General features: G+C 38.5%; 1 protein-coding gene across 12 annotated transcripts in view; it reads right to left on the reverse strand.

Moving 5' to 3' along the window:
• Positions 1–24,665, reverse strand: part of aak1a (AP2 associated kinase 1a) — a 69,527-nt gene extending 44,862 nt beyond the window's left edge. For 10 of the 12 annotated variants that reach the window (XM_055168320.2, XM_055168317.2, XM_073867484.1 and 7 more), the window contains exons 1-4: positions 23,682–24,665; positions 4,081–4,199; positions 2,241–2,349; positions 1,462–1,604 (exon numbers count right to left, since the gene is read on the reverse strand). In XM_055168320.2, coding sequence (XP_055024295.2) covers positions 1,462–1,604; positions 2,241–2,349; positions 4,081–4,199; positions 23,682–23,838 — 528 coding nt within the window. In that variant the 5' untranslated portion in view covers positions 23,839–24,665. The remainder of the gene's footprint in view (positions 1–1,461; positions 1,605–2,240; positions 2,350–4,080; positions 4,200–23,681) is intronic. The other 2 variants (XM_073867485.1, XM_055168323.2) reach the window with 1 other exon arrangement.
• Positions 24,666–24,992: the final 327 nt, after the last annotated feature.

The following is a 24,992-nucleotide window of genomic DNA, read 5'->3' on the forward strand; positions in this document are numbered from 1 at the left end:
TTAATTATGTTACAAAAAGTGTTAAATGATAAGTAAAAGTTTTTAAATTAATGTTCCCATTTACTCCAGACTTTGTTTTTCAATGTCTGGTGGGAAAAAAAGTTAATTTAAGCAATTTTTACATTTTCATGCTTGACATTTTTAAAACCAAGTTTTTGTGAGAATCACCCGGATACCAAACATGTGAGACAGTGAAACGTTGCCATGTGTCAATCAACACAGTTTTAGGAGTGAGTCTTGTTTTGAAGACACAGAGCGATCATTTAGGGGCATTTGAAGGTAGCCTGGTCCAACCAGACTCTCGTACATTCATTTTTATTTGTACAGAGAGTCTGGCCACGCTCCATTGCAAAGCGTGACTTCCGTTAAGGAGGGTCCTCTGTTGAAGTTTAAAACTATTGGATCTGCCGAGAGTCACTCAGGATCTGCCATAGGCAATCGCTAACGTTTGGTCGTGACGTATGTCATGCGCCGAAATCGCCCAGAAACAACAAGTCCGAATGATCAGACCAACAAAACTTAGCAAACATTGTTCTTGCTCCGGCTTTAACTTCTGTATATTCTGCAGTTTTGCAACAACGGACCGAATAGCTTTCCTCACGTCTTTCTCCGCTGCCAATACTGAACTACAACTCAAACTGACGCACGACCTCAACGTCAACGGTCTTAGCCACACCCCTCTGTTCGCTGATTGGGCCTGCAGATTTTTGCCGGAGAAAACGAAACTCTACACAGCAGTCCCAGACGTTGTACTGAAGCGAAATAAAAATTAAGCGGAAGCACGTAGGAGGGCGGAGCCAGGCTAATTTAAAGGGCCAATATTATGTAATATAATATAAAGATGAAATATAAGTCTCGGGTGTGCCTAGAATATGTCTATTAAGTTTCAGCTTAAAATACCTCACAGATCATTTATTATAAGATGTCCAAAATGCCCCTATTTGTGCGGGAGCAAGAAAGTGCACTGAGCTACTGCTTTCAGTTAAAAATGGATCTGATTCCTGTAAATACAGTCTGGGACAAAAGTATATTTAGCCACATTAGTGCTACTACGTGTAAACAAACACATTTAGAAAAGCTTTTTTGTAAAGTAAACCAGTCAGTCAGTGGCCATGGACGTGGCTTTGTTTGTGTGACATCACATTAACAAGATAATCAAAACAGCATGTCTAATGAACGGCTTTGGTTTAATGGAGATTAAAAAGAAGGAGAAGGTGGATTTTTTTCATTGTAGGGTAGTTGTGTTCAAGCGCTCCCAACAAACATTGATGTCCAAACATCTTGTAAAAGTGGATTTTGCATAATATGGGCCCTTTAAATGTGGTTGTCACTCCCAAAACTTTGCAGGATGTCAGAATGCTTTGCAGTATAGTCTTAATGTAATATACCAAATGTGTAAGAAATAGACAGAGTCATAGATGAAAAGTGAGATTTGATATAATAAAGGTGTACAGGTCATACTTTGAGGTCCCGGTGGATGATGGGAGGTTTGCACTGATGCAGTCTTGCAACGGCTTCACATGTGTCACAGAAGATCTGCAGCACCTCTGGCTCAGTGAATCCTGTCTGCAAGCGCTGGTTCATCAGATTCACAACCTGACCACCTGGATTCACACACAGACAAACAAAAGTCAGTATTCTTTTAAAATCCCCATGCACTACAAAAAAACAGGAACTGAAAGTATGCATATCGCATTTTAAAGTCATAAACTTTAAAGGTGCAGTGTGTAAATTTTAGCGGCATCTAGTGGTGAGGTTACAAATTGCAACCAACGGCTCAGCCCACTGCTCACCCCTCGCTTTCAAAACGCATAGAGAAGCTACAGTAGCCGCCACCGGAAAAACATGTCATCGTCGGAGACAAAAATGTTTGTCCGTTAAGGGCATCTGTAGAAACATGGTGGCACAAAATGGCGACTTCCACGTAAGGGGACCCTCATGCATGTAGATAAAAACATCTCATTCTAAGGTAATAAAAACATAACGATTCATTATTAAAAGGTCTTTATACACCCATGATAATGTAGTTTTGTTTATTATATTGCATTTCTGTCAATAGATCCTTCTAAAAATTACACACTTCACCTTTAAAATAAATGTTAACTCTATCATGCAAACACAAACTGTGTGTGAAAAGGGGATCAAATAACATGGTTAAATACCTTAACACTGGTATAATGTTTAACTAGCAGTATGAAGCAAGTAAATTGGGATTAAGTTTTCAAAAAACACAGACTGACCTCTACAGAAGTCCATCAGTATGAGTACTTCCCAAACATCTCCTGATCCTACTGCCGTTATACTGGAGTCCATGAAGCCGACAATGTTTTTGTTACCGACCAGGTCTCTCTGGTTTAAAACAAACAATAAATGTAAATAAAAAGATATCATCTCACATAAACACTGGATATCTGTTTGGCTAACACTGGCAATTTGCTTTGTCAAGTCACTATATTGCATTCTTATTCGATTAGTTAACATTCAATGAACAGTATAATAAGTCCAATGCAAATGTTCAATAAATGAAGAGTTTGGTTCAAAAACGCGAAAAACGCCATTTTTGAAAAAAATGAGTTACTGCCAAAATCAGTATTATATCAGGTCAGGGTTTAAAAGTAAATAATAAATTTTACGCAAAATCCAATATCCGCCGTGTTATTGTGTCATCTTTTCTCCTTTTTTCCCAAAATGCGACAAACGCCACTCCTCCTTTTTTACAGAACGCAATAAATCCATTCCAGAAATTACAGCCCACCAGTCACGCAATGTAAACAAACATGGCGGCGCGCTGAGTACACAGAGTCCTAGTTTTCCTCATCTACTTTGCACTTTGTGATCAACAAACAAAACTAAATAATACTTTAATGGCATTTATAAGCCTGTGATGGTTTTCTGTGACGGGAAAGATTGTCATCAACATCTAATAATTTACGCGAAGCACTCGGGAGACGGGTGCTTATCTCCCGACAGCATCAAGTTTCTCATGCTAAAACATTGAACCCCAGAGGATCTTATGAATAACTTTACATTATTTTACTCAAAGTCAATGAAAATCGAGCAGGACCAAAACATTTTACAGCTGATTGCTGTGAAAAATGCTAAGCAACGACGTCAAGTATAACCGCTGCAATGACAGTGATCTTAATATGACAAAGTGTTTTGATTAATGACATTAATGTTTATATTTTAGTCAGTGTGTACAACTAGTCAACTAAATGAATATAAAATGGCAAAGATGAATGCACATTTGTACATTGAATTAATAGATTTCTAGCATTTTGAAATAAAAAACTGTCATGGATTTATTGGATTTTGTGGAAAAAATAATTCATTTTTATAATAAATCTTTGAAAATCAAGTTATGGATTTGAATTTTTTATGTTTTTATGACATAAAGATGCTATGTGAAAGTTTGTAACAGAAAATAGTGGTTTTCATCTTGTCACTTTCTTGGTATAGAAAACACGTTTTTACCGAAATTTGTCAAAATGGATTTATTGCGTTTTGGAACCAAACTCTTCAAATACATTTTCGAAGAGTATTTATTTATTAAATGAACAAATGCTATCTATAGCTCTTAGAAATAAAAAAATCTATTAGGCAACATTGAATTATTGCAACATTTAAATTGCAATTACTAAACAGAAAGAATTCTCTTTGTTTATCGAGTACTGACTACAAGCTCAGTCAAAAGACATTTGAATGCAACTAAGTCAATGCTTGTTTTTAAATGAAACAGCTTAGTTGTTGAATGCCCTTTTAATCGACTCCTTCACCCACAAATTACAAAAGCCCCCTGTTTGTCATCTATTCAGGAGTCCACTGTGAGCAGCTGAGCATTTAAAACAGCAAGACACTTTGTCAAACTGAAACAGGGCTAACATTTTCCCTCTCTATAGGCCCACAACAGTAAACTGGTTTTCCATTTGCGACACATTAATCACGGTGATTAGCCAAAACAAGCATGAAGGTGAATTAAGCTGGTCACCAACTAAACCAATTCAGCTTGTGGTTTTCAGCAATGGCACGTAACTTGATATATTTTTGTATGCTATTTATAGCTCAAAACGCAAAACTCACCATAATCTGAATTTCCATCTTGCACACTTGAAGGTCGTGTTCATTGTTGACATACATTCTCTTCAGTGCACAGCGGAGGCCTTGATGGGTCCTCACAAGAAACACAATGGCAAAACCACCTGCGAAGAGAAAAAGACTTAAACCTTTGAGCACAAGACTGAAAGACATCTCATTTGTGATTCAAGAATCGTAAACAGTATCACAGGCAATCTTTGTTTAGGGCAAATAAGGGTTTTTAGAAGACTTGGGCCTGGTTTCACAAACAAGGCTTAGCTAAAGCCAGGACTAGGCCTTAGTTAAATTAAGACATTTAAGGGGGGGATTTAATGGTATTTCATCCATTCTGACTTATTAACACAGTTTAAGAGATGGTTTCCTCATGCTAAACATTGGCAAAGTGTCAAAAAAGCAGTTGGACAGAGTATTTCTGTGCCGAATGCACTTCGCCAGGCTTCGTACAAGTTTCGAAAAGTTTTTTTTGAACATGGGCACTTCTTATGTAGCATGGGAAGACGTTACGTATCATATTTCTTTTATGGGCACTTCCCCCAAAAAAGCACGCCCACACGTCAATCAGCATGAGAGCAGAACTACAAGGCGCTAGAAGTCACAAGCATTACTTCATGCGACAGCTTTGCTTTATATCAAGACTCAACAATGGCACGAAAGAAGAAGTGTGTTTTTGGATGTAAGGAGAAGACAGCCAGCATTATGGAAACAATGGATATAGTTTGTTTATCCAGGGGAGCATCAGAGTTTTGCGTGTGTGTAATCCACAACGGTGGTGTTGTAGAAATATCCATATTTAAAATTTTATAAATGAAAATAACTAGCTTCCGGTAACACTGCCATCTTAGTCGCATCCACATTCAAGATGAGAGCATACGCAGTTTACTCTCTCCTGAATACAGATGAGTCTAAGATGGTGGCGTTACCGGAAGCTAGTTTTTTCCGTTTATAAAGTTTTAAATATGGATTTTTTTACAACAACACCGCACAGATTACCCTCAGAAGGAATTCAGAAGGCCTTTGTTTATCATCGTGGAGCCGTTTGGATTTCTTTTGTGAAAGATGGATGCACATTTTTGTACTTAAAAGAGTGGACCCTGTAACTTTACATTTGATTAACTGAAAGATCTAAAACTTTTCTAAAATACCTGAAAATGTGTTTGTCTGAAAAATGATGGACATATGCATCTCGGACAGCTTCGGGGTGAGTAAATCATGGGTTTAATATCATTTTTCGCCAAACTATCCCTTTAAGGGTGTTTTCACACCTAGTTCGTTTGAGCCCTCCAAACCCTCTGAGCAGTTAGCAAAGCAAGTGATCTCAGATCCCCTAAAAGGACCCAAAAATAAATCAAACCACAAAAGAACCCAAAAGCGAACCGTACTCAGACCACCTCCGGACATTCGCTTTTGGGTTCTTTTGTGGTTTGATTTATTTTTGACATGTAAAAGCAATGAGGTACCGGTCCACTACGCGTGTGGTTTTGACATGTATCAAAATCAACTGCTGCCCAAAATGCTGGGGTCTGAGTTTTTGAAGTTGTAATGTGAACAAGAAAGAGAGTCTAGATCTAGGTCACTTTTAGTCTAAAGAGGACCAAAAAAAGAACTGGGTCCTCTTTTAAGTTCACTATATTATGAACACCAAAAGGACTGAGGTCACATTCTGGTAGTTCCTTTTCCGTTTCACTTTAAGTGAACTGCGTTTGGTTCTTTTAAAATGAACTATATGTGAAAACACCTTACATATCACACATACATTACTAAAATATTTCTTTTACATGACATCACTCACTGCTAACATGACTTTCTTGCAATGAGAGAAATTATTTAAAACTCCCAAAAAAGCACTTAAAATAATAAAAAGCTGCTTTTGTGATGAAGCAAATATGAAAAAAAGGACTTCAGTATGAAGGCTGACCTTAATATTAACTATAAATGTATGGTATGTTTTTGTTAATGTTAGGGGCATTTTTTAATTTAAAGGTGTCAAAGCTTTGAAATAATCTGTTAAATTGTCCTCTGATATCTACATAGAACGTATGTGGCTTTATTAAGTGCAAAAATTATCTAGAGATGGTTTTACATTTACAACCCTGGGAGTTGCCATTAAAATGAAATGGCCTATTATTACCTTATTTGGAAGAGTCATGAATAATAAAGTTGAGGTCTGCTCTGATTGGCTGTTTCTCAGAGCAGCTCCTTCAGTAGCTCTGTTTGTATAAACAGACCTTACGTTTGAGTCTGTATCAGACGAAGATACAGAACTTAAGGAATAATCAATTGTTTGGAGATTGTTAATGGACGTTTCTGCGTAGTAAGTTTAGTATGGACCTGCAAACATAACTGTAACAGCCTAAACACACAAGGTTTACATAAGGAAGAGGAAACAATCGTGTTGAGGCTCGTGATATGTCATTACCATGTGTACAGAACTCTTATTATTCATCTGGGTGATTCTCACGAAACCATTGAAACATCACGGCACTAATGATTTTAGCTTTAAAATGTGTAATATAGTAACATTAAAAAGCATCAGAATTAACACAATACTGTGTTCTACCTTGCACAATGTGTGATTTCAACATAAGAATTTATAATTGGAAATTTTATCTCATTTTGTGCTGAAATTCTCATTACCGCAATGTGTCCGGCTGTGTTTGAACATGCGTTATGTTGTAATTCAATCAAATTAACACAAAAATATTAAGAAAAAAATAAATTGATGTTTTGCTAGACTACTTTAGATGACAGAAAAAATATTTACTGAATATTCATGTATAATAATAATGAAGAAAAATTAGGAAAATGATGTGTCCATGCCTGATGTTCTCATCCTCCGCAACACTTTTTGAGAACAGTTTAAGCACACATACAGAATTTTAATAAAGTTTGATTTTGAGTGACCAAGCACATGGACCAGTTACTTCAAGATGGTTACCAGGTAAGATCATTTTTTTACAGTTAATTTGAAATATTGTTTTGTCAGAATGCTTACACGACATTTTGATTATCATTACCGCAACAGATGCTTATTAAATGTTAATTTAATTAATAGAAGCATAATACTTTGATTTTAAATGCAAGTGCAGAATCTCCAAATTATGTTCTTTCAGGTTTGTCATGTCATTTTGAAAATATGTCAGTGTTGATGTTTTCTGACTGTTGCGGTAATGAGATTTTTTAGGACTAATTTTTTAAATTATGTTACAAAAAGTGTTAAATGATAAGTAAAAGTTTTTAAATTAATGTTCCTATTTACTCCAGACTTTGTTTTTCAATGTCTGGTGGGAAGAAAAGTAAATTTAAGCAATTTTTACATTTTCATGCTTGACATTTTTAAAACCAAGTTTTCGTGAGAATCACCCATCTATGCCTAGATAAATACAGTTTCACATTTTGCTGCACCTTTATATATTTTACAATTATGCATTTGGAAGACAATTTTATCCATTTATCCATCCCGGCCACAAGCTCTTTTGATTGGCTGTGGTTTATTCATTTAATTTATCTTTAGCATGGCATGAGGGTGAATTTGATAATTTTTATGACAATAAAAAAAAGAAATTAAATCCTATTTTAACTTCAAAATCCAGACTACACATAAAGGTGCTGTGCTTCTGAACGCATAAACAGCTTATCACACTCTCCCATCTGCTATTGTGAGTCAGATTCAGACTGAATTTATATAAACACATTCATACATAGCAGGAAAACAGCTATGAATTTGTTGAATTTGTTCAAGCACAACACGCCACGCCTGTGCATCCACACCAAAGACTCACAGAACGCCTTCAGATGAGGTGGGGTGTGTCCTTAATACCCTGCTTAACACTGAGAAAGCTATTATGTAAGACAGTCTATAAATATCCACACACTGTCTTGTTTACAATACTGATTACTGAATCCTACTAAGAGGCCTACTATACTCAAAACTGCAGCATCCTAGAGGAATATTCAAGGTTAATGTCAACTAGATAGAATTAATTACTTGCTGTTATATTTTAACTTGGGATTTCGATTATCCATGTTCGATTACCAATTTAAAAAAAAATGAATGGGATAATTCACCCAAAAATGACAATTCTGTCCATCATTTTTTTATATCTTCTTTTGTGTTCATTAGAAAAATGAAATTCATGCAGGTTTGAAACAACATGAGAGTGAGTAAATGATGACAGAATTTTCATTTTTGGGTGAACTATTCCTTTAACAAATGACTCCTGTGATAAAAATTGCTGGTCTTTCATTCATTTACTATTGACACATCTTCCAGTTTAAGTTGGTCGTAAAATCGGAAATACAGATATAGAAAATAGCCCATTTCCTTCAACACATGGTGCGTGACAGTGTTTCTGTGCCATCTCTATTGAGAACCTCGTGTCCCAGCATGCACTGCTCAGGTTTCTTCTCCGACTGCGTCTCACATATCATTTCTCTATTGTACAATACGACAGCACTGTTCAACAGAAATACAGCAATAAGATAAAATTACAGCCATGTTTCCGGTACTCAAGGGCACAATGATGAGGTTATTGAAGAATGCTGTGGTGATCTCAGATCAGTGTTGCAGTCTTTGTGACAATAAAGTCATAATTGGGTGCTGATGATGGTACTGTTAAAGACATACTCCACTTTCATACAAATAAAATCCCGATAATTTACTCACCCCCATGTCATCCAAGTTGTTTATGTCTTTATTTTTTCAGTCGAGAAGAAATTAAGTTAGGAAAACATTCCAGGATAGAATGTTTATGTCTTTCTTTCTTCATAAAGCGGACTTTATTGGACCCCAACAGATTACAGTTTTAACACCGCTTCAAAGAGCTCTAAACAATCCCAAACGAGGCATAACGGTATGTTCACACAGGGCGTAAGCGTTAACGCTTCCCATTCACTTTTAATGGGTGACGTCATGCGTTGCCGAACTGAATTGTGGATCGTTCAGGGCTGCGTCACTGCCGTTGGTTGCGGCAGAAGTTGAACATTTCTCAACTTTTCATGCGGACTGTATATGACTCAGTCTGTCAATCAGACTGCCTTATACAAATAACCTAGGCAAAGCCAGCCAATTACGTTTATGGAAGACGAATGTGTAGCAGCCACTGTGATTGGCTGTTGGCCACGCTTCAGACAAGCCTTCCGTCAAGCGTTAATGCCTTCGTCCCATGTGAATGTATACCGTAAGGGTCTTATCTAGCAAAATAAGCATTACTTTCGACAAGAAAAATAAAAAATAAGTACTTTTTAACAACAACTTCTGGTCTTGCACTAGCCGTGGATTCCAAAAGTTGGGAGACCTCTGAACTTGGGGGTGGGGTGTGTATAGTGTAATGCTCGGGGGGGGGGGGGGGGGTACTAAGTTTTATTAAGTATCAACATTCATAGATAAATAGCAATATCTCTTGCTAATAGTCTGCTTCCAGTTGCCAACTCTCAAAATAATGTTATATTGATCTAACACAACTAGAAACAATTGTTCAGGTAATTCCCCGAGACTCGTTTTGAGGTGTGTGATGGTTTGTACACCTCCAAACTGCATACGACGGAGGTATTTTTACCTTTGTGCCGTTGTGATTTATTGTGCTGTGTTACATAATTTTCCCCACCGTGTACGATACTAAAATCAGTGCGACATACTTTGCAAAAAGCTTGTGAATTGCAGATATTGATACCCAGTAAGAAATTTATTTTTTCCGTCCAGCTTTTGTTAAATTTGCAGCTATATTTTGTTTTTCACCGTAGCACCACCTGAGATATCTAATGCCATTTTTAAAAGTAATGCTTTATTCAACGTCCCCCGTATACCCGCACAGATATCAGCGCAACCAAGTTATAGGTTGCCAGGTTGAGGTCAAAAATAGGTTCAAAATTGTAAGATGTGTCTATATTATGCGAGTACAGGATGAGTTTCGAACAAGATCTGGCAACTGGATACCTTGGAATAATATAGTGGTGTGATTATACATAAAAACGAAATAGGGCCATTAAAATTACAGGAGTTTTCGGGGAAAAATAACAAACCGGGGGGGGGGGGGGATGTGAAATGTGAAATACGGGAGACTCATGGGAAAAACATGAGTGTTGACATGTATGACGTGGAAAGGTCATGCATAACATATGTGAAATGCACACTTGCGGATCATTTTAAACAATAACCTGACACGAAGACATTAAAGGAACAGTATGTAAGAAATTTAAATCAATTAATTGGCCACCTGTCAATTAATCAATGTTGTGTATTGGCCACCAGTTGTGTGATTGCAGTACCAGTTTTAGCCACAAGTTTTGTGATTGCAATACCAGTTTTGGCCACAATCCTACATACTGTTCCTTTAATTTGTATCATTTCACATACAACAACGTCTGAACGCTCCTCTTTCTCCAAACTAGAGTCAAAGTTTCACATACGTCATGCGTGACCTCTCAACGTGATTGCATAATACGCAAGGTCACACTGGCGAGTCACATGACCGGTGCAAGACGAGAAGTTGTGGATTAAAAGTGCTTATTTTTTATTTTTCTTGCTGAAAATGACAATCGTTTCACTAGATAAGACCCTTATGCCTTGTTTGGGATCGTTTAGAGTCCTTTGAAACTGCAATTTTAAACTGCATTGAAACTGTAAACTGTTGGGGTCCATTAAAGTCTATTAAACTGAGAGCAATCCTGAAATGTTTTCCTTAAAAAAACCAAATTTCTTGCCGACTTAACGAAGAAAGACATCAACTTATTGGAAGACATGGGGGTTGATTAAATTATCAGGATTTTTAAGAAAGTGGAGTAATCCTTTAAGACACAGATAACTGCTTGAATCTTGTGATGTAAACCAAACAGTGTGTCTGTGCTCCTGTAAACACAGACAAACACAAGCATAAAATTGCACACACACCCACTGATTTAGGACAGTGCTAAATATGCACGGCCTTGTTGGTGAGGAGGTATCATTTTCTTTCTCATTTCCTGTTGCCCTGTTTGTGTGTGTGATCTTTAAAGCAGGGAAAACAAGCAGAATCATGACTCATCCATTCAGCAATAGCTTGCAAACATCCAGCAAAAACCGGTAGACCTACAGCACTAAACCACAAACAGCCATTCAAAGAGTCACACTTTCATATTAATCATTTATAGCAAATACCATACAAAATGTAAAAATCACTTTATCAACACTGGAGAGCTGAAAAACAAAAAATTGCAAGCTACATACAATTTGATGTAACAGACTCGGACTGGCTAATCGGAAGCACTGGGAAAATTCCCGGTGGGCTGGTCTGTTTTTTGGCCGCGGGGGCCGGTGTTGTTATTACCCTGTGTTGAAATATAGATGCTGTCCCTCGGCTGCCAGCACTTACAGCAGCCCCACACTTTTTATTTTACTGCAGCCCCACTCACAGAGTGCAGCCTGGAGGTTAATGGTGACGATCTTTTGATTCCCTTTACAGCGGCACCTTGCTAAAAATAGTCAGTTTTTCGAAATATGAAACTAATGCGAGCAAAAAAATAAGAACTAAAAATGGATAATAGAAAGCGCAATGGCAGCGCTGATAAGACCAGAATAAAGAAAAGAAAGCTCTAGGATAGATGCGGCCGAATGTACTAAGCAGAGTACTTTAGTCTTTAAAGGGCACCTATTGTCCGATTCACGATTTTAAGTAAGTGTGTATTAGTTCATGTTAATGATTTGCAAAAGGTACAAACCCCATAGTAAACAGTGATGCGAGTTATCATCTCCAACGTAAATCTCTTTTCTTGGACTGCAACAAACACACGGATTGTAGGCAACAGTTTACTTCCTGAGATTGGTGATGTAGACAAGACCAACATTATTATAATTCCTCCCGCTTTTGACTCACAGTCTGTAAGTTCACTCCTGTCAGCATTGCATTGTGCACGAATCTTTCAAACATGGTAAGGAGCGTCACATTTCCTGCTGATGTCAGAGGTATTCAGACCAATCACAACATACAGATTTGCTGGCCAATCGGGGACAGTTTTGTACAAAATCCGTGAATTTCAGGAAGACATGGAAATCTGAAGCTACAAAAATGTACGGTTACGGTATGTGTTTTTTTTAACCATAAACCACACAAACACATTGTATTATACAAAATACACAAAATAAAGTAGTTTTTTGGTAATGAAATCGGTGCAATTTAATAGTTAATTAATAGTGAAAATTGGACCTTAAAAAGTGTGACCAGAATAATTTATGTACTTTTTATATGATTTTATTCAGTGTTGTGCCTGAATGAGTTCATTGAATGAAAGTTCATGAACTCGTTCGTATTTTGGGCGAACGTGAAATGAACGTACTGTATTACTGCCTGATGAACGTTACTGTGAACTAGTTCATTCTGGTGTTTGTGAACGGCACGCTCTCTCAGTTTAACGTCCTCCAAAAGGGGGGGAGATTTCTATAGAGTCTTCCAGGCGAAAACCCGGCTAGAACACACTGTAAACAGGCCTTAATATGTAGCACACACATAGTTTAACATTAAAAACATCATATTTGTCCTAAATCTTTAACGATTAACATAGGCTGCTAACGCATATTCTGGATCTTGAAATAGACTCTGACTAACCTCACGCTATTTAACGTGCACGTGCGGTTTGCGATACCTGCGAGTTGTCCTACACGTAACGCCGCGCAGCGCTTCTCGCCCGGTGTGCGACCCTCTTGAAACAGAAGCACTCGGCTAGCCTTTCAAGGTATGTGCAAACAAATACAAAAATTAAAAGACAGTCAATGCTTATGTAAACCCTGGTTGGATAAGGACTTAAAGTAGGATATGAAGATGAAATCTGACGCATTTAGCTTCAGTGTTAAAACTGATAAAATAATAGCTGTCTGTGGTTCAATATGGCCTATAATGGCAATAATTATAAAAAATAATATGGGAAAAAAGAACTATGGCTGTTTCTCAATTCTAAGAATGCAAAGAGCGGACTTGCGTTCTCGTGAAGATTGGTCTTGCCAGGCGACGTTAGAAGAACGAACTCAGAAGGTTGCGAGAACACAGAACACACTTGTGAGAATTGAGATGTGTGCGATCTTCCTGCTGGTCACGTGACTTCCCCAGATTTCAGCGCCCAAGTCTGCACTCGATGCATCCTCGGTATCAAGAACTCATCCGGGTTTTTTCACGCGTCCTCTGTACTTGCGTTCTTGAGAATTGGAATTAAACTTCGACTATTAAAGCAACACTATGTAGTTTTTCGACCTTTACATAATGTCTCTAAAATTATTTCAGTGATATAACAACTTTTAACTGGACAAATTGTACTGCTGCTGCAACCCGAGCAGCCTCCTAGCTGCTACCAGCACACTCTGAAAGTGGCGGTGGAGGTTAGGAAACACAGCCCCGCCCCTCCCCCTGCCTGCAGAAGAGTGTCTGATACCAGGCACTGTTGCGCTTTTCAACCACATGGGGGAGCTGTAAGTCTACATAGTGTTGCTTTAATGATGACGTAGTGCGAGCACACAAGGACGCAAGATCGCTGAAGAACGCATATTGAGAAACAGCCTATAAATTTATGAAATTTTTGAAATATGAACTATGAAGTGAACTAGTTCATTTTAAAATTTGTGAACTGTGAACTGCACTAGTTTATGTAAAAAGTGAACTTTCCCAACACTGATTTTATCGAGCCGTTTTAAGCCTATCTTTGTATCATAATCTAATTACAGTGGCAGTTCTACACGGAGGCCAAGGGTGGCCCGTGCCTCTGTAGACATGTCACTGGCCACCCCTGTGGCCACCCCGTGCTGACCAAATAAAAAAGTATAATTTTTATTTTATTTTACACGCGAGCGCCAAAAGCGGAACTAATGCGACGCAACGTTCTACACTGGCAAATTAGAGCAACGCACCCAACCACTGCACTGTTGCTGGCTGCGGTTGCTGCTCGGCGAGTGTCTCAATTTGTTCCCAATCTCCCGATGTTGTGAATGTGTATGCAGGTTCGGGCATTGGTAAGGACTCTAGCTCACTTGACATTGGGACGCTACTTATTCTCCTGTGACGTGGCTGCGCGTTGTGATCATTCACAGCTGTTACTCATCAACAACCGGAAAAACCAACATCTCGCTAACTTTTTAAAGTTTACACATTGTAAAAAGCGCTGTAATTATGTTCTTACATATACGTGCATAAAATTGGAGGAATATTATTAAATGTTACATATAAAAATCTTTACAATTTAAAATAAATATTAGTAGATTGTGGTCCCTAACTGTCTAGCAATGTGTGTTTATATTTAAACTAAAACAAACGTTTGTCTTTATAAAAGTTTGCATTTCATAAAGTTTATTGAGTAGGCTCGCGTGATTTTCAGTTGGAGGGCTTTAGAAAAGGTCACGTGATTTCCAGTAAGGGAACACAGGGACCATCGATGCTCACTGGTTTTTGCGTTGCATGGAATTTTTAGGTAACTAACGTTTGGCATAATGGCAGACTACCTAACCACAGTGCCCTGACTACTGAACAAGGGAGCTCCTCTTTTGCATCTGCACTCACTCTTGTATTAAATATTATGTATATGATTGTAAAGTAAAATAAAGTTTAAGGGGTGATTTCCCGTACAGGGATTAGACTAGTCCTAGACTAAAGTAAATGTAAGAGCTGTCCAACCTAAAAAAAACTAGCAATACCATATCTTAAAATACATCAGTGTCCTTTGTTTTGCTTCAAAATGCACACAAGTTATGTTTTTAGTAAGGCATGTTTGTTAACTAGTTATATTTCCTAATTAAACTAAGGCATAGTCCTGGCTTAAACTAATTCCTGTAACCACCCCAATAATCTTTAAATATCATTTCTTGCCATTTTTTAATGTGCCCCTCTGGTAAAACACTGGCCCCTCCTTGGCCCCCTAGTGAAATCTGTCTAGAACCGCCACTGTCTAATTACATGATTGAAGATGTAATTAGTAACTAATGAATTACTAGCCAACACTGGTAATACAACTGTATAATTTTTAGAACTGGAAATGTTAATGGGCTTTATCTGTCTTTTTGAACAGAAGTTCAACATATAAGTAACCTCATATCCTTAATAATGTAAAACAAATACTTTATTCACAATCACATATTTATACTGTTTCAATCTTTAAAATATGAAATGCAATGCTATTAAACTCATTTTTCCTTCATGCCTTTAAGTTCCTGTCTACAACTCACTGTATTAAACTCTATACATTAAGATATTAATAGCAAGTCTGATGTCAGGAATATTTACACAGAAATATGTACACAGCTGTTTAGTCTGGATTAGTTTGCTGCTATGCTTTTAAATATAACAGTAGCAGTTTTTTTTAAAAGTGTGTAAACTCAGCTAAAAACCTTCATTTCGACTGATTATGTATATGTATGTATATAATAAAGTATGTGGTATAAGTACAGAGAGTGAATTTTTTTTCTTTAAAGGGGTACGCTTCACTGTACAAGGTTTGGGAGCCACAGCATTAATCACAATGTTGAATGTGTCAGCTTTAGTACAGACTTGACTGAACCCAGCAACTACCACAAACCCAAATGCACCAGCGCACATCGGGCACGACAGCTGAGAGCGAACAGATGGCAACTATTAAACACATTAATGAATAAATCAGTTGCTGACCATCTATTATTCACATACTCACACACATACATTGACATCTCAGCTCTCTGAGGGCACTATATGATACCTACACAACTACATCTAAGCACCTCTTTATGAGAATAACAGCAAAAGACAGACACAGAAATAACCCTAAACAGATGCTCATAACCAGAACAGAATACACACAAAATGCCATTTATTGTGAAAAATACCACCATGAATACCTGGAAACCTCTTGCATCTGAATATTTTGATGATTTATGCTTGCACTCCACTAACTGTTGGGTTGTTTTAACCCATGATTGGGTAAAAGATGGACAAACGTTAATAAATGCCCACTTTGTGGCAGCAGTGTACTTACAAGCTGAGGTACTAGCACATCTTGCTCACTTGTCCAAGGTTTTGGTTCGTTCTTGGCCAAGTTGCATGATGACCTTGATGCCCTGCTTGATTAGGAACCATGGGTATCATTCATAAGAAGGAAAGGGACAGGAGAGGCAGAGGACTGTTACAACAGTAAAGAGAGGTACTCTTGTCCCGATTCAGGACACCGGTCCTTTTTTTTATCATGTAAAGTAGTATTATCCAGTCTGTGTGCAGACTCAAGTCTCAAGGGGGTCGCACACCGGCCGTGCAGCTCAGCGCCGCACCCTTCTAAAAAAATCAAACACATTGTTTTCTATGCGTATACGCACACCGGCGCTGCCAGGTGGCGCCTGTCCGCGCCGCCCAGCTGTGACTCAGGAAGTTGCTTAAATCCCTGTCGTGCCACACAGCGCCACTCACATAGTTTAACATTAAATAACATCATATTTGTCCCAAATCATTAACGATTAACATTAGGCATCCAAGTATTAGCTGGCGGCGAATAAATGTCTTGTTTGGACATACCTGGTTGTTTTAAGGTGTACTCACACTATCCAAACCAAACCGCGCTCGGACGCGTTTGACCCCCAAAGCCTGGTTCGTTTGACTAGTGTGATCGCTCTGTACCACGCCCGGGCATGGATTGGTTAATTGCGCCCCGACCGGGTTGCAGAGGTGGCAGGAGCGCGGTTCACTTGGAAGGCTATTGTGTGAGCACAATCGCGCCTGGGCGCGATTTAAAAGGTGAAGACGTCAATTGCGTGACCACTCGCCTCCGTAAAACCTTTTGATGCATGCAGCAGGGTTACGTGAATGTCCAGGCTGCACACGTGACGGATCAACTAAGCAATATGATGGCATGTGAGAGCGCTGTCTGTAATCGCGCACCAAACGACTCCGAATAAAAAACACAGACTTATCATTACGGTGGGTTCCAGTGTTAAGAGAGAGCTTTACTTCCTGCTTTTTGCAAAACAATCGCATCTTAATGACGAAAGCACGCCCGGGCTCGGATCGATTAAAAGGACCGTGTGAGTGTGTGCATCTGGGGGAGTAGGGAGGGGTGACAATCGCGCTAGGGTTTGGTTTAGATAATGTGAGTGCGCCCTTAAAGAGCACCTATTTCATTGCTAAAAAACAACGTTATTTTGTGTATTTTGTATAATACAAAATGTTTGCATGGTTTATGGTTAAAAAACACATTATTTTCCACATACCGTAAATTTTTGTAGCTCCAGATTTCACTCTCTTCCTGAAACGCACGGATTTGAAAAGCTCTGTGTCCATAATTGGCCGGCTAATCTGTACGTGATTGTGATTGGCCTGAATACCTCTGACGTCAACAGGAAATGTGACGCTCCTTACCATGTTTGAAAGATTCGCTCACAATGCAATGCTAACAGGAGTTAACTTAAAGCTGAGTCCGAAGCAAGATGAATTATGATAATGTCGGTCTTTTTCTACATCACCAATCACAGGAAGTAAACAATCCGTGTGTTTGTTGTAGTCCAAGAATAGAGATTTACGTTGGAAACGATAACTCTCGTCATCGATTACTTACGGGGTTTGTACCTTTTGCATATCGTTAACATATGAAACTAATACACACTTACACACCAAAGGAAATTTAAAAACGTGAATCGGACAACAGGTGCTCTTTAAAACCTCAATTTATAAGTTGGCCTGTGTGTGATTGTGCTTGATTCTTGGGTGCAAAGGTTTAACAGCCAGGGGGGAAAAAACACCCAATGGACGACGTTCCCCCTGTGGAAAAGACTTTCCACCACAGCTGGGAAAAAATCCTAGAAAACTTTTTATGACCCTGTCCATCAAAATGATAACGTCTAACTCAACCTTTGCTCAGCACACTGAAACCACAGACCTTCCCAAGGCCACAAAAATACAAACCTATTCAGCAACTGTCTTCTAATTCAACCCAGAGGTCATGGGTGTTATACTATCAGCTGTTGACATGCACCCTTTGCTTAAATCACATGTGGGCAAAGTAGGGCCCGAGGGCCAAATGTGGCCAGCTAGCCACTTTTTTCCAGCCCGCAGTTTATATTATATTGAACGGTGTAGGATTTTGGTCCAGAATTACTCATTTAATGCAAAAGCAAGATGCTGCTAGTGCTGAAAAACTTGACTGGAAAATGAGCGCCCCAGAGCGGCAACAAAATAGAAAGATAAACACTGAATGCTGCGTGTTTAAAACAAAATAGACAGCAAAATACTTCACCAACAACAGACAGAAGCCGGTATGTGGGTGATTCTCACGAAACCGTTGAAACACCACGGCACTTATGATTTTAGCTTTAAAATGTGTAATATAGTAACATTAAAAAGCATCGGAATTAACACAATACTGTGTTCTACCTTGCACAATGTGTGATTTCAACATAAGAATTTGTAATTGGAAATTTTATCTCATTTTCCTGTGAAATTCTCATTACCGCAATGTGTCCGGCTGTGTTTGAACATGCTTTATGTTGTAATTTAATCAAATTAACACAAAAATATTAAGAAAAAAATAAATGGATGTTTTGCTAGACTAGTTCAGATGACAGAAAAAATATTTACTGAATATTCATGTATAATAATAATGAAGAAAAATTAGGAAAATGATGTGTCCATGCCTGATGTTCTCATCCTCCGCAACACTTTTTGAGAACAGTTTAAGCACACATACAGAATTTTAATAAAGTTTGATTTTGAGTGACCAAGCACATGGACCAGTTACTTCAAGATGGCTACCAGGTAAGATCATTTTTTTACAGTTAATTTGAAATATTGTCTTGTCAGAATGCTTACACGACACTTTGATTATCATTACCGCAACAGATGCTTATTAAATGTTAATTTAATTAATAGAAGCATAATACTTTGATTTTAAATGCATGTGCAGAATCTCCAAATTATGTTCTTTCAGGTTTGTCATGTCATTTTGAAAATATGTCAGTGTTGATGTTTTCTCACTGTTGCGGTAATGAGATTTTTTAGGACTAATTTTTTAAATTATGTTACAAAAAGTGTTAAATGATAAGTAAAAGTTTTTAAATGAATGTTCCCATTTACTCCAGACTTTGTTTTTCAATGTCTGGTGGGAAAAAAAGTAAATTTAAGCAATTTTTACATTTTCATGCTTGACATTTTTAAAACCAAGTTTTCGTGAGAATCACCCATGTGTTGTTTGCCAAGACATATTGCTATTTTTAGGGCTCAATGCAAATATTTTCTATACTGGCCCAGTCAGGCCAGTGTTTCAGGTTTTCACTTGCCCTGCCAAAATTTTCACTGGCCCAATAAAAAAATGTCAGTGTCACATATTTAAAAATAATAATTCAAAATATAATTGTATATATAACAGACATGTTACAACAAAAAATGCTTCCAACTTTTCTGCTTTACCTGTAAACTGACAGCAAATCGTGCAAAATATTGCATCGTTTCTTTCGTCGTGTTTTACTTAAGTAAATGTCTGCTTCCAAGATGTTAAATAATATACATTGATAAAAATATATTTTAGTGACTGAGGGTGAAGCACTGGCTCGATCGGGCAAGTGACAATACTTTTTACTGGCCCGACGTCTCTCACGCTTGCCCCGGGCCACCAGGCAGTCCTTTATGTTGAGCCCTGTATTTTTAAAAAGACCAAACTGCTTAGCTCTGTTTTTAACATCATATTGATATGTAAAAATTATCTACCAATGTACATGAAACAATTTGCCCTTAAGAAAATGAAGCATGCTTTAACTACATTAAATGAACTAAATGATCATCTGCTCCAGATCTGTGGTCAGGATCATGTCACACAGGAAACATTCATTGCTGTCATGGGTGGGTAGCATAAACACAGTTACATGAGCCAGACCTTCATTTCAGCGTCTTTAGTATGCTAATCCAATAAGCTTTAATCCGCTCTTATTGTTCATAGACACTTAACCACTGAGATTGTACATGATGAAGCTGTTGCATGCATGCATCACTGCAGAGTTCACTTCTGAACCTGGATTTGCCATGAATACCCTGTCATTTTTGTAAACCTTTTGGCATTAAGTCTTTTCCACTATGCAGATTATTCTGGCGGCTGGCCAAAAACCGAAGTATATTTCGCATGATCTATTCCTTTAATGCCCTTTATAGGCAACGCATCAGCGATATACTTTCCTGTATTTAAGAAGTGTTTACATTACAAGACTACTGTCTGGGAAACATCCCTCTCACAGTTGGCAGCAGCATTACAATACTACTAAACATACGAGCAAACTATCTCCTTATGGTCTCATTTATGGCGCTTTTCCATTGCATAGTACCCCACGGTTCGGTTTGTGTCAGGTCGGGTCAGGTCACCTCACTTTGGCTTGGTTAGCTTTTCCATCGAGTTTAGTATCACCTCGCAGTGGGAGGGATTATAGGCGTGTCGTTATATTTGCGCTGCCTACTGCTGTGACATCATCAAGTGAGAGCGTTGTTGTACATTCCCATACATTTATTTATTTCTCAGTCCACCACAAAATTAAAATTGGCCACCACAAATAGATGTTTGCACATTGCGTTAATCACTACCTCCGTCTCACATGACAGTTTCTGTACAAACACCTGTGGCGTCAGTCGACGCGCTCCGCTGACCCTCATTTAAGTTGCATTTAAGCATATATGCGGACTTGCGCGTCGTGAATGTTTTACCACAAGCTGCATGTCTGGAAAAAAACTGTTATGGTGTCCCTGATTCTCAACTTGTGGATGTTTTTCATCGCTAAAACTGAGTTTGGGAACTTATAGCAGAGCACAGATATCGACATGTTTGCTCGAAACAGCGCAAGCTAGCATGAAGGTAAAGCTAATCTTTTACATTAGCGATGATGCTGGTAGTGACGATTCTCTCAGACCAATCAGTGATCTACAGTGTTTTTGCATCACATTTTGGTAACAGCTCAGCGAGGTGGAACTAAAAAAGTATTGGGTACTACGTACTGCACCCAGTGGAAAAGCCCCAAAAGTAAGCTGACCCAAACCAAACCGTGGGGTACTATGCAATGGAAAAGCACCATTACATGCCGACTGCCAACAAAACATACATTTGATGCAGTTTTCCTTATCGCCTGCAACTCCTAACCCGGTTGTGACCGCCAAATTTCAACGAAATCCAGTATTAAACAATCACACGCAAAACTCCACTTCTACCCCGGATAAACAAACTATATCCATTTTTTCCATAAGGCTGGCTTATTCGAAAGCTGAACAAGGCTTTCTTCTCCTTACATGCAAAACGCAGTGATGCCTATGACTTCTACTCAAAGGAACAACAATGCTAATGAGCGTCCTCACTCTGATTAACATGTGGGAGTGCTTTTCTGGGGGAAGTGCCCATAAAAGGATTATGGGGTCACTGATATGTAACAGGTACCCATGTTCGAAAAAACTTTTTGAAACTTGTAGGAAAAAGGAGGCGTGAGTTTGTCCCAGAAATACTCTGTCACATGCTTGACAAACGTGCTACAGAACCATGGTTTCCCGCAGCACTTTTCAGTTTGGGCGGCCCGCATAAGCTGGGAAACCCCACCGCCTTAACTAGGTCGTAAAAATAATCGCTGCAAAAAAGGCCGTCAAGTGCAAAGCAGTGTTTCCCACAGGATTTTGAGAGACTGTGGTGGTGATGACGTCACCCGCTAATTAGCATATATTTGACGTCATCATGTCGTGTTTGCGTTTGATCTGGTGTTGGCACCTGAAATATGTTTCACTTCTACTCTTTGATCTGTATTTGATCTGTATTATATATCAAATTACATTTTAAGCTGAATTAAGCTGTTTTAAATAGTGAAATAAAAATGTAATGGGAATCATGAAAATTCTATTTGTGGGGGCCAGTGTTGATTCTGTGGTGGGCCACCACAAATAAATCAATGTATGGGAAACACTGGAGAAAGACATGGTCCGGACCATCACTGTCTGGAGGATAACTAGTCAGTTGATAAAACATTTTGGAGAATAGCGCTGATGCGCTTCACACCGCGAGCGTGCACCCGCGCCACACAGCCGAAATGAGATAAAGACGTGATCCGTCATGTCTAGAGGACAGCCAGTTGATAAAACACGTGTCCAGGAGAACTGTAAGTGGACTTATGTTTTAGGTTTATTTAAGCCTGTTATTGTATTAGTCTATAGTTCTTGCAAATTTAAGGTTTCACGTGCCTGTTGATTAGATATAATTGTTGAGCGCTCTTGCTCACTTTATTTATGTGCACTATTTACATGCTACAGTAGATACACTCCTTTAAGATAATGTAATTAATAGTGGGAAATAATTCGTTTTTACAATTTCTATCTATCATCGTTCGCCAGACGTTCTACAACATCTGCTTTAGTTTGTGTTTATTAACCCTTTGGAACCCTTTATTCACGCAGCTATAAACATTTAATTTATTAATAATCTAGCATGTGTTCATTTTCTGTCATAGTTTCTTCAAAATAAAGTTTTATTTGAGTGTTTTAAATAAAAATATTTACATTTTTGTCATAATGCGTACGCTCCGCCCCTTTGATTGCCACGCCCCCGGCCCCACCCCTCGAACCACCCTACCACCTTAACTAACAAATTTCTGCGGGAAACCCTGAGAACATTTTTTGTTGTTGTTGTTTATTTATTGCGTTCTTGCAGAATAAAAATATTAATTTCTTTAAAGAAAAAAATTATATAGTGATTGTAATTTTCTTCATGATATTGGATTCATGATTTTATTGTTGCAATATTATATTATTTGCATTTAGCACTGCTTTCTCTTAAATCAAATCTGTGAAATTTAGTTCTGACCTGCACTTTTAAGTTGTAACCCACCAGTTATGACCCACAATCAACACATTAGATAATAGACAATCCCTAAGACATTGCTTCTCCTTACAGCAGAATGCCTATGGTCTCTCGTGAGACACAATGATCTCAAATCTGCTTACAGGCAACAACAGAGATGACTTAAAGCTGTTGACTCAAGCATTCAGAATTCTCCAGGCACTGAGGTCATGACATGAACATATGACAGACTGTTCTCTCACAGCTCTTATAATATTATCTGCAGCTTTACATGCCATGAAAAGCTCAACATGAGCCTTTTACTGCATTTACACCATACCTACATTTTTGCCATGTCTGACAGCGTGAATAAGGTTCTCTGTTGAGCCTCTACTGAGGTTTTCTGTACATTAGTGGGAACATTTAATGACTCGAAATTACAAAATGCAGGAAAACCCTACTGAAGTCCCAAATGAGCCGTTTGTTGTAGTTCTTTTCCTGTTTAAGATAACATATTCCCCTTGGAAGTGGACTTTGAGCTTTGAAACTCTCCAGATCTTTTTTTCCTCAAACACTAACTAAAGTTAAAAAGTGATGATGCATAATATAGAACCCCTTTAAGCCTTATCTGCTGAGGCAGCACGCGTCACTCTGTGCTGTCAGCAAACGTGACGCATGAATGAATGGGCATTACGTCAGAGGATCAGAGTCATTCATAGGCCGTATCATAATTAATCCCCCATTATTGTTTATTTCATTCATTCCCTTTATGTTGAATTTTATTTATGACTTCTACCAGGTGATTTAATAAGAGTCACAAAAGTAGCATATCTTACCCTCCGCCAACGTCTCCTCCACGGTGACTTGATACCGTCCTATGGAGAAAACCCGTCCGATAAAAGTGCCGCCGTTGCCGGAGCCCGCGCCGCCTCCAGCACCAGACAAGGGCACGGAGCTCACCATCTCCCGTCGGGCGTCGAAGAACTTCTTCATTGTCCAACCACCAGCACTTTTACTTCAAGTATTAAATCATAAAAAACAACCCGTTTCTTATGTTTTTGTCGTCCGACGGCTCAACCGAAGCTCGATAACAGACGCACAAATTAAAACACGATGATTTCTCAGTACAATTGAGTCCAGGAAACGCTGCACATTTATCAGAGGTAGAAACGAGAGCAGCGGACCCTCATGAAGTTGCATTAAATTCAGTGTGAAATATCTGCGGCATTAGATGAATAAGACAAACAGGAATCATATGTCAAACGCCCAGCCGGATGAGTCACCATTCACTAGTATTCATACTTGCGAACCTTAATCTGACATCACCTATTCAGCTTATAATGTAAATATCTGTTAAATGTCCGAAGAAAGCCATGCGCTCTTGTCAGCTGATGCGCCTTTATAAACAAGACAGCAGGGAAACAAAATATTCACAGGGTCCTCGTCCTGCAGGCACGCTGTTTTTATTAAATACGGGTTGTTCCTCGACAGCAATATCCGCAGTAATTGTCGCCAGTAAAGCGTTCAAGAGTTGCTTTTTTGGTTCTCATTCAAACATCTCAGCTGACCCTTTAAAACAGACACTTGCGTCCGAGCGAAAATCAGGAAGTGTCACGCGTATGGAGGAAAACAGCTGGATTGTCATGCAGGTTCGTAAATCATAGTGTTCGGTCGGGTTGTGATAAAAAGGTCAGATATGGAAAATAATGATAGACGGTTTGAAAAGAAGATTAAACAGCGCGTTATTAGTGTCGGCCGTCCACGGTCTGTGACGCGCTGGTAGTTTAGTTCAACAGAGAATGGTGACGTCAGCGGGGAGACGTACACATGCGCTTCAAATAATTGCCGTTAGACGGCGCCATAACCAGCCTTAAAATTACTATAAATTACTATAATCAAATTATTCACCTTTTAATAACTGTCACTTTCACAGGTGACGTTTGGCATTACATATATAAAACAATGTTTATTTAGTCTTAACCAACACTTATATTGACAAACTATCAAAACAGTATCGCTCTCAGATTGAGGTTTTAATATTTCATCACCATTTTGCAAAAAATAATAATATAGTAATTTTCTAAAATTTCAATGGCCAACAGGTGGGCCAAATGTGTTTTAAACATATTTATTATTAAATATCCTAT

Source organism: Misgurnus anguillicaudatus, chromosome 5, assembly GCF_027580225.2.
Source record: "Misgurnus anguillicaudatus chromosome 5, ASM2758022v2, whole genome shotgun sequence".
Classification (NCBI taxonomy): Eukaryota; Metazoa; Chordata; class Actinopteri; order Cypriniformes; family Cobitidae; genus Misgurnus; species Misgurnus anguillicaudatus.